Source organism: Sinocyclocheilus rhinocerous, unplaced genomic scaffold (genome assembly GCF_001515625.1).
Source record: "Sinocyclocheilus rhinocerous isolate Xijiao unplaced genomic scaffold, SAMN03320098_v1.1 scaffold2751, whole genome shotgun sequence".
In the NCBI taxonomy this organism is placed as follows: Eukaryota; Metazoa; Chordata; class Actinopteri; order Cypriniformes; family Cyprinidae; genus Sinocyclocheilus; species Sinocyclocheilus rhinocerous.
In genome coordinates this window covers 167159-177432 of record NW_015629988.1, presented here as the reverse complement: position 1 = coordinate 177432, position 10274 = coordinate 167159, and the positions used below count along the sequence as shown (strand labels likewise).

At 36.0% G+C, this 10274-nt stretch overlaps 1 protein-coding gene and 1 long non-coding RNA gene across 3 annotated transcripts in view; one reads left to right on the top strand and one right to left on the bottom strand.

Moving 5' to 3' along the window:
* Positions 1 to 8160, bottom strand: part of LOC107739439 (dnaJ homolog subfamily C member 10-like) — a 14834-nt gene extending 6674 nt beyond the window's left edge. For both annotated transcript variants that reach the window (XR_001639998.1, XM_016551542.1), the window contains exons 1-17: positions 8066 to 8160; positions 7027 to 7321; positions 6775 to 6940; positions 6600 to 6650; positions 5672 to 5754; positions 5436 to 5567; positions 5250 to 5343; positions 4700 to 4777; positions 4565 to 4608; positions 4302 to 4433; positions 3705 to 3794; positions 3401 to 3511; positions 2912 to 3026; positions 1970 to 2097; positions 1573 to 1689; positions 571 to 672; positions 305 to 460 (exon numbers count right to left, since the gene is read on the bottom strand). Coding sequence is in view for 1 of the 2 variants with exons in the window: in XM_016551542.1 (XP_016407028.1) it covers positions 305 to 460; positions 571 to 672; positions 1573 to 1689; positions 1970 to 2097; positions 2912 to 3026; positions 3401 to 3511; positions 3705 to 3794; positions 4302 to 4433; positions 4565 to 4608; positions 4700 to 4777; positions 5250 to 5343; positions 5436 to 5567; positions 5672 to 5754; positions 6600 to 6650; positions 6775 to 6940; positions 7027 to 7224 (1797 nt within the window). In the remaining variant the exon portion in view is untranslated. The remainder of the gene's footprint in view (positions 1 to 304; positions 461 to 570; positions 673 to 1572; positions 1690 to 1969; positions 2098 to 2911; positions 3027 to 3400; positions 3512 to 3704; positions 3795 to 4301; positions 4434 to 4564; positions 4609 to 4699; positions 4778 to 5249; positions 5344 to 5435; positions 5568 to 5671; positions 5755 to 6599; positions 6651 to 6774; positions 6941 to 7026; positions 7322 to 8065) is intronic.
* LOC107739441 (uncharacterized) lies at positions 7400 to 8179 on the top strand. Its single transcript, XR_001639999.1, has 3 exons — positions 7400 to 7441; positions 7904 to 8015; positions 8098 to 8179. It is a non-coding gene; the product is annotated as an uncharacterized LOC107739441 (long non-coding RNA).
* The last annotated feature ends 2095 nt before the right edge of the window (positions 8180 to 10274 follow it).

Below are 10274 nucleotides of genomic sequence, written 5' to 3'. Positions count from 1 at the left end.
GGAAGATTTGCATAACGCCGCCCAAATGTTCACGCAAAGAAAGAAGGCGTAACTTTTATTCTCGCTGTAGTATTGTTGTTGCCACCGCCGTCATGCCGTGGAGACACTGTGTTTCTGTGTGAAAGTGAAACTACTTTGTTTGGCCTTCCAAAAGAGGACGATATCCGCTTTTTTTTTTTTACCTTAAACCGCATAAACACATTGCATTACACCAAATACACAACATAATGTTCTTTTTAGCAACGTCATATGACCCCTTTAACACTCAGATGGAGTATCAGTGTAATATAATGAGAGCAGATACCCGTGCCATTCTCCTCCACTCTGGCAGTAGGGCCTGGCAGGGGCCACACCATGGAGCATAGAAATCCACCATCCACGTCTCTGAGGACTTGCGTTTCTTCACCAGCTCCTGGAATGACTCTGAGGCCAAAGTCACCACCACAGGGTTCACCAGGTCCTGCAGAACACACAATCATCTATTACATCTAAACAGGTACTGTATATAATGCGTGTATACTGTATGGATTATGAGGATATGAATAAGTGTAACTGTATTCTGTGCCTCACCTCTATAAACTCCAGGATGCCGTCTGCAGAATGATGGCCTTCATACTCATGGATGCTAGACTTGTTGAAGATGACAGTTGTTGGATATGCATGAATGTTGTACTGAAGAAGGGAAAGATGCAAGAGATGAGAACCAGCTCTCACCTGAACATTCATGCTCTGGTAAAATCAGCTTATTTATGTAAAGTCAAAGTCTAAAATAATACTAAGTTAAATATAAACAGACAAAGACAGTGTAAGGCAGGACTATCTCTTTCTCAGTACAATGCAAGATTATTATTAATTATTTCTGTAGTTTTGCTGCTAGTGGTGCAGAAATTACACTTATAATATATAATATAATAATTACTAATAATATTTTATTATTATTACATTATTTTAATAATGTTAGTAATATTAATATATAATAATATTAATATTATTAAATAATGAATCAAACAAATTATAATCCTTCTACTTATTATAATCATATTTTTATAAAAACAATTTAGATTTTTTGCTGCTAGTGCTGCAGAAATGATACCTTCACCTTTAAGCAACAAGTCAAATGCTGTTGTTTCCTGTGGCATAAGGTTATGATACTTCTGTAAACAAATCTGTACACACTGATACATATAATTACTGTAATAATTATAAATATTTCTATGTATTATTAATCATATAATATTATATAAAGACAATAAAAGCATTATTACAATTATTGATAATAATAATAATTATCATTATTATAAATATCAATTATTATTTATAATAATTATTGTTGTTTTGTTAATTTTGCTGTTAGTGGTGCAGAAATGACACCACTTTTAAGCTATATGAAGAGAATGTAAGGCATAAGTCAGATGCTGTGGTTTCCTGTGGCAAAGATTCAGAAGATTTCACGATGATACTATAAACAGATCTGGTAACTGGTAAGACAGGAAGCTAAAGAGGATCTGAATCCATCATGCCCAATCAACCATCAATTCTGCATCATTTGAGCGAGGGCGAATATCTCAGTACCATATTGCAGAGCCTCTCGTGCACAGTACAGTCCAGAGTCCCAAACTTCAGCTGTCCAAAGAGCTGGACGGAGGCTTTTCTCAACTCGGGGAGAAGAGCTCGACATGGCGGACACCACTGCGGGACAGAATAATTACCCATAATTATTTTTTAAAGAGACCAAATTTCAAACACGGATGAAAATTATACTTTTAATTGTATTGACTTCACACTGTGGCAGTGACGTTCAACTGTGCTTGCCTCCGCAGATCATTTCTCACCCTCCTGAGCTTGATGAATCGACCATCAGCGGGAAGTTACCATGGCAATGTAAGTACGTGCTCAGCAGATAATCATTAGCGTTCAAACAGAGGCTTCAGCAGAGATTTAACAGAGAGGTTTAGATGCAACAACTCACAGGTGCAAAGAAATCAACCAGCCAGGGCTCTTTCTCATGGCTGGGGAAGTTCTCAGGCCTCAGCGTGGTGACGTGGGCATTCACACTCTCTTTTGCAAAGGCCACAACATTGTACAGGGCATCCTTACCTGGAGATTTAAAAAGAGTATCTGGCATCAGAATGCATTTTAGACCCATTTCAGAGCAATACCAAACTAAATTTCATCAATTTAGATCTATGTTTACAGGTTGTAGTGTTACTGGTTGAACCTAAATGCCTTTTAATCCTCTGATGATGCTTTCCTACAGTGGAGAACTTTAAAAGCCATTTTTAGCCATTTAGGGTGTGAAGGTCAACCACATTTGACCTTTACCCTAGTTTGGGGTCAGAAAGATTTTATTCAGAAATGATGCATCAAACTGATCAAAAGTGAAATAAAGACATTTATAATGTTGCAAAAAAAAAAAAACTATTTAAAATAATAGCTGCTCTTTCATGGTTTCATGTTATCATGATTTCCACAAAAACATTCAGCAGCACAACTGTTTTCAACATTGAAAATAATAAGAAATGTTTCTTGAGCAGCAAATCAGCATAGAGTGATTTCTGAAGGATCATGTGACACCGAAGACTGGAGTAATGATGCAGAAAATTCAGAAAGCAGAAAACTGTTCTTTTAAATTGTAATAACATTTTAAAATTAACTATTTTTATTGAATTTTTATCAAATAAATGCAGCCTTGTTGAGCAGAAGATACTTAAAAAAAAACAATCAACCCCAAACATTTGAATGGTAACGTATATTACTGCCCTTTTCATATGCAATTCTATTTTTATGACAACATAATATATTAGTATAAATATGCATTGTATTTGAGAATTCATGCAGATGGTAAAAAGCATTTTTTTTTTGTTATTTAGATGCAAAATACTAAGTCTTACTAAAGCCCTTACAAACTCACCATGGTGAATCTCAAAGTCATGAGTTCCAACTCCTTTAAAAACAGCCACACAGGGCTTCTGTATATATAGAGAAGCACACAGCTCTGAATCTGCGACACAGTCCACCTTCCCCACCTGTGCAAACAGATAAACGCAATTAATCCAACATAACAGCACCATATTCCAGAAGTCATATGACCCATGTACTGTGTAAAACAATGTTAAAAAAAGCAAAAGTTCTGTAGTTTCACTCGCTCTCATGTTGGCCTCAAAAAATTGGCAAAAGTACACTAAAGCAGTCCAATACGACAAGGAAACTTGTGTTTAGAGTTAAGAAAAACTAAATATCGTACAGCTTCAAAACAATATTGCATGCAAGTCATATGAATTACCTACATGGTGCTTTTTGGACAATTTCTCCTGTGTTTTAATGACTTTTATATTTTGAGTGATCTAAATAAAATCAGGGACATCAAAATAAATAAAGTAAAATATTATAAATCAAGAACCTGTATGTGAGAGCCTTTCAGAAGAGCTTTGAGTTTTTTATATTCATGTGATGCCAGATCATTTTGTCCAAAGGAGAAACTGATGAGCCATCGGTGATGAGCCAATTTATGCTGAAATGACAAAGTCAGAAAAAACATCATTAAAAATAAGTAGGATATCTTTAATGACATTTTATGCCACGCAATCATATTTTATGCAGCATGTCAGTTACTGTGTAAACAGTGGTTCTGCAGGAAGTGCCGGGTGTGGTCCAGGATGAGGGCAAACATATGATGTTCATGATAAAGTCACTTGGAGTCTTACCTCAAAGCTGCTCTTTGTAAGAATCTCCAAGTCAGGCAGATGCTGCAACACTTGTGCATATATTTCTTTAGTATCCAAACTCTGGATAAACTGCAAGGTTAATAAAATCAAAATGAAAACCAGCCTATTAGATTAGCACATTTAAAAGAATAACTCAACCCCCCCAAAAAATTGCTGAGAATTTACTCACCCCGAGGCCATCCAAGATGTACGAGTTTGTTTCTTCATTGGAACAAATTTGGAGAAAATTAGCATTACTAAAAAGAGAGTTTTCAGCATTTGTTTCTCACAAACATGCAGCTTTTTACTTCACAAGATGTTAATTGATGGACTGGAGCCGTGTGGATTACTTGGATTATTGTGATGTTTTTATCAGCTGTTTGGACTCTCATTCTGACGGCACCCATTCACTGCAGAAGATGCATTGATGAGCAAGTGATGTGATACTAAATTTCTCCAAATCTGTTCGGATGAAAAAAACTCATCTACATCCTTGGATGGCCTGAAGGAAAGTACATTTTCAGCAAATTTTCATTTTTGGGTGAACTATTCCTTCAACAACTGGACAGGATGCATATTGATATATAAGGTCCCTACCATTACGCTGCCTTTCTGAGCAAGGGAACTGCCAGGGGGAAAGAGGACAGTAGTGCTAGTGGTGATCTCAAAGCTGTCACACTGATCTGCCTGTTTGGAGCAATCCATCCATCCTACATTAACCAGACCATCCTGTAAAGAGAAACAAGTGGAGGATAGGTTACAATGTTCATTCTTGCTCACAAGACAATCTGTTTTTAAATGCTTTGAGACATGTGACACTGAAATTGAATTTGGTGAAACATGATCATCTTAATGCTTACCAACATTCCAGCAAGCTTCAGCCTTGTTTGAGGTTCCAGACAATCTGTAAAAAAAAAAAAAAAAGGCTTTTTAGAATAAATCAAGAGTGATTATGGGTTTGCAATTCTAACATTAAGCTTTAGTAGTTGTCTCACCCCCAGTGTCAGCGCAGAAAGATATCAACCAGCCGATTCTTTCTGCAAATGCTCGATCAATCTCATTAAAAATGTTCCCTAAAAAAAATATGGAAAAAAATGTTTACATACAATTTTCAACAAAGACAGTACAACATAAAATACTTTATAATTTTATATTATATTAATATTTTGTATAAATACGTTACAAATTTTTTTTGCAAAGGAAAACTTGAAATCGCATCATATGACCCCTTTAATGAAAAAAGTTTTTAAAAAAATTATTTAGAGATGAATCGTTAGTAAACACCTAATAATATTTACAAATGTTACAAAAGAATCTAAAAAGTTATCGTTACACCAAATAACACAAAATGAATAAGTAGTGGCAGATAAGTATTTCCCTTAATAAATACACCATTTTTCTTTTCTTTTTTTATTAATTAGCATTAATTTCTTTTTTAGTACAGCTACCTTTTGCTTTAATGACAGCAGTTGCATGAACTAAAAAAATATTTTAAATTTCATTGAAAGAAAATAAAATGTAAATGGTAATGCCAAAATTGAATACCTTGCCATAGTTCTGTTACTTTGCTCTTCACAAACTGCATAGCAAATGTGGTCAGGCTTGATTTTGTTCTGTCGCTATAGTATTTCTCTGGCTTCTGTTGGCATGATTACATTTATATTTTAGGATCACTACAGCCATTAAACATACATTATGTATCATATGCTGATAAAGGCAGAACGTTCTCACCATTCCCGCTCTGAACACATAGAGGCTGGGGTAGCTGTTGATGCCTTTACTACGGCACAACATGCCATTATCACCGCAGTTCACAGCGCCGATTCGAATCACACCGTCCATTTCGTTAGCAAACTCCCGCCACTGTGGGGTGCATCACATTTCAGTCAAATAACTTACGGTAACTTTAACAATCCTAACTGGTGTGAGGAGGAAGTGACTAAGAGAAGGAGAAAACGGTTACGTACCGTGGGGGCAAGATCGTGACAGTGCGAGCAGCGTGGGAAATAGAAATTCACAAACCAGACCTCGCCAGAATTTACAGCTGCATCTGTGGAAAAAGACAAAACTGGTGTCACAACACTCCACCATTGGAAAAAAACAGGTTAGTCCTCCATTTGAATACTACAAGATCAGCTAAAAAGACACGATTGGTGGGATTAAAGAAACCTGACAAGAAATGTTCAGGTCATATCTCACTCCAAATGTAAAAACAAAAAAATAAAAAGAATAAAATAAATTTGGCATAAAGAAAACTTTTAGCCTTTTAGTATTTTCTTGCGTTATTTTTAGAAATATTAAGCAGATTTCCCCTCCAGTTGCCATCATCAAGTAACAAAAAAAATCTCAAACTCCTTAAAGCCATGTAAAAAAAAATATTACAGAGTATTATTAATATCAGAGTATTATATTTTTTACACTATTATAGAATGATTAGATCTATTATTAGAATCATAGAACTATTTATAAAGTACAATTATGTTTATACAATCATGTTTATTATGCGGTTTAATTTTTGCTAAATTATTTTTTTTGCTTCTGTACAGTAAAAGGTTTCTCTGTTATAATGATGATAATCTAATGAAAATTGCTAATGACAGTAAATAAAATAGCAAAAAAAACAAAAAACATTTTAATTAAATTAAACAGTAAATGCCTGAAATCATAATTTGGAAAATTTAGAGGAAAATGTGCTTGTCATGAAAATAATGTAACAATGCAAAAAATTTAATTTACTTTATGCAAAATATAATTTCATTTTTGTCTTGATTTTGGGGTATAATATGACCTGAATATGTTTTTGTTAGATTCAATCCGGCATACAAAATGCTTTTTCAGTTTGTGTAGAAATCCAAAATAAACTCATAATCTGAATGATTTAAGATCATCACTTACCAAAGTCCCCTCTGTCTAGTGTAGTAATTTCTGGATCATCATCATAAATTCCTGAAAAACACAGTTGCATGGTTTTTCTCCAGCATAAAGATAAGTACGACATATCTTCCTACTTATTCTGTGTTGTACCGTGAAATAATATCCAAACATATCATAGCATAGAGAATAGAATTACCAAAATCATATCTGTAATAGTTCCAGCTTTCATATCTTCCTCCTTGCTGTTCATCTTGCAGGCCCTTCTCTCCATACTTGTCATATTTCTTCCTCAAGTCCTCATCCTTTAACACCTCGTAGGCCCGATTGATCTTCAAGAACTTCTCGTGGGCCGTTGCATCATTCTACAAAGACAGTATCAGCGTTCTCAGTGTCACAAATGAAGGAAGACACATATGTCTGGCTGCTATGCCATAATAAAGCTACTCACCGGGTTTTTATCCGGATGCATTGTGAGAGCAAGCTTTTTGAAAGCCTGCCGAATCTCACGAGTACTGGCCTCTCTTGAAATACCTAGCAGCTTGTAGTAATCTTCATCAGAGGAAATGGTAACGAAAAGCCATACTGCGATGAAAGCAAACGGAAACAACTTCCTAGAAGGTCTCTGACGATTCTGGAACATCTCCATTGTTGAAGGCTGTTGTTGGTGCAGACTGCAGATCTTAAGCTTTTCAAGGTTGGAGAACTGCTTACAGGAGAGTGATGATCATCCTCAATGAAGATACCTAGTAAGTGATGACAAGAGAGTGAAAAAGAAAGGGAAGAGGTCTCAACTCCGGTGCTATTGGAAATGAACACGTAGGTGTTTACAGAAGGCGGAGCGACTTTCTCATGCCATTTTTGATGTAAGTCGCATCTCTAATCATTTATGATTTAAAAAAAACAATAATTATCATTATTCTTGAATTCATTACTTATTTCAGTTCTCATTTTGATTCTTATCACTGTAATAGCACATACTACAATATATACAGTATAAAGGCAACTCAAACAGTACAATTACGTCGTAGACATTTAACAACGTATACTATATACACTAGTAAACGTATTTTCTATACAATACACGTGCTTAGTTCTCATGAAAATACAAATATATAAAACACAGATTACAAAAACAATACCTTCTTTGCAAGTTGCCCTGATGTCTGATAAGTTTTAGTAGTGTGTGTAATGAGATCAGCTCAGGTTAACGTTAGTTGTGGAAAGCTAAAGCTGCAAACTAGTACGAGACTCGTCAGTTTAGTATAACAGCTCAGTTTACATTTGGATCCAAACCGAAATGAGTTTAACTCATTTTCGATTGATAGTGAATGTTAAATGTGAGACTGCAGACACAAGCTGTTGGATCATCCGGCTAATTACTGCATTCCAATCAGAAAACTTTTGATCGAAATCCACAAGTGATTCACAGAGATAAATGTAAGTAACATTAGCACATTTATTACGATACAGTGTGTTTATTGTCTCACCTTTTGTTAAATATTCTTTATTACTCCTCCAGTTCTCCCCTGATCTTATTCCCGAATCACCGGTGTCTGCAGCAGTGTGAAGCAAGCGGCCGAAAGAGAATAATAAAAACCCCGGAAGTACGTGATTTTTCATAATAAGAGTATTCAATAGAACTGCATTTGTTTCTCGTGAGATTAGATTTTTTTTAATCTAAATGTCTTTAAATGCATGTTGTTGGCTAATATAAATTGTGTGTATGTATACATTTATTTACAAGACTTAAATTTGCGCTACTGGTGACGCCTGCTGGTTAAAACTCAAATATAAGAGCTTTAATTTGTTTCATTTTCATTGGTTATTACATATTCCCCAGTCCCCAATGTGTTATTTCCAAGCGGCAACCTCCCGGTCTCTCGCTTGAAACCAATACGGAAGTGACTAAAACTGCAATTCATCGACTGACCGCTAGAGGCTGGCTCCAAAAGGGAGTCAGTCCCATAGACTCCCCATGTTAAAATGCCCAACTTTACAGCAGAAAACAGCCTGGTACAAAAAGTGCTTTTGGTCTATATAGGTAATTTTGCCCTTCCTGACAACTGTGAGGGGCGTGAATTTTTTTTTATAACTCATCCGTTTAAATTATATTAAGCCTTAAAGTTCTGCATAATTAAGGGCGGGGCCACTTGAGTGACAGGCGGACTGCCGCTCTGCTCCAGAGTGTGAAACTCGCTAGACTGTGAAACTTAGAAAAATGGCTTTAAAGATTTTTATTTGTCCAGAAAAAATTAATTATGGGTAGGACACTGGAAATCTGGCAATTCGATGTTTTAATGAAAATTATCTCAAACTTGATTTTTACCGCTGTTTTGAAGTTATTGTAGGTACTCTGCCTTTGCACTGTCTGCAAAAAGTGAGATGTCACGCAAAGGCAAAAGGCTACGGTGGCCGAGAGAGCTCAACGCGCTGCAACTTAAGAAAACACATGCAAATTGAAAAAACACCAGCAAATTAAGAAAACATCTTCATCAGTTTGACAACACACGCGCTGCAAATCCTCACAACACATGCAAATGAAGAAACGCGCTGCAAATCCTCACATAACATCTAAAATCTAGTGATCATTGGCTAGGCTATAACATATAGTAATGTAATAAAAAAAAAAAATTCTGACCGTAACAACCAGACAAAAAGTTAAACTTGAGTGGATACCGTTTTGCAACCAATTTATTGCAATGTTCGCTAACATTAAAGGATGCAAGACATACTTAGCCTATTGTTTTTACATCGAACTGAATGAAAATAGCTTAACCTTAGAACAACTTGTGGATTGATGTGAACGCCAGCAGGAATAATGCTCAGAATGATTGTGAATTAAACATCTCCGATGACGTTCATTGCAATGTTTTTTATCGAGTTACAAGAAAAGGTATGAAACGGATTTAATTGCGTACAGTAACTGATTTTATGTGATACGCTGTCATGGCATTCGACACCTCACACGTGCAGAAGTGGGCAGCCCTAGACTGACATCTGGCATCTGCATTATAAAAAGAAAAAACAAAAACTTTAAAGATTATTTACGATTAATTATTGTTGCCAAGTTATCTAGTCGTTGCTTGTTTACAGTGCTTTGTTATATGGAGCAGTTTGTTAGATCGCGATCTATCTAATTTGTTTGTCTAAAGAAGTGCAGAATGCCGTATAACTCCAGGCTGGCACAGTAATATTGACGAACGGCTAAACAAATGCAGAGCGCCGTAACTTAATTTGAGCGATCTAAAACAAAGTCAAAGAGTGGTAATTGATGATACTGTGTTCTGCCTTGGTTTCTCCAGGGCTTTTCTCCAAGATACTTATACACATGATAAAGGAGGTAATTTATGTGCCAAAATTATCAATAACTCATTTCGACCAAAAACGAAGTTATGGTGTTTTGTCGTTGCACGGCAGCACTGCTGTCACCATAGACGGGCATGGTTTCAGCAACTAGCGTCTCAGCTTCACCCACGTCCCGCCTTTTTGCCCATTTTCGATTATCCGGGAGTGACGTGCGGTGACGCGCTGCCAAGATGGCGGCGGACAGCTCCGCCCACTTTAGGCTTCAAAAATGCTCTTCTGAACCCTACGAGTGACGTCATGGACACTACGTCCATGTTTTTTACAGTCTATGGTTATTTCATAGTTTTAATGACTTTTCTATTATGATAAATAATAATAAATAAAGAAAAT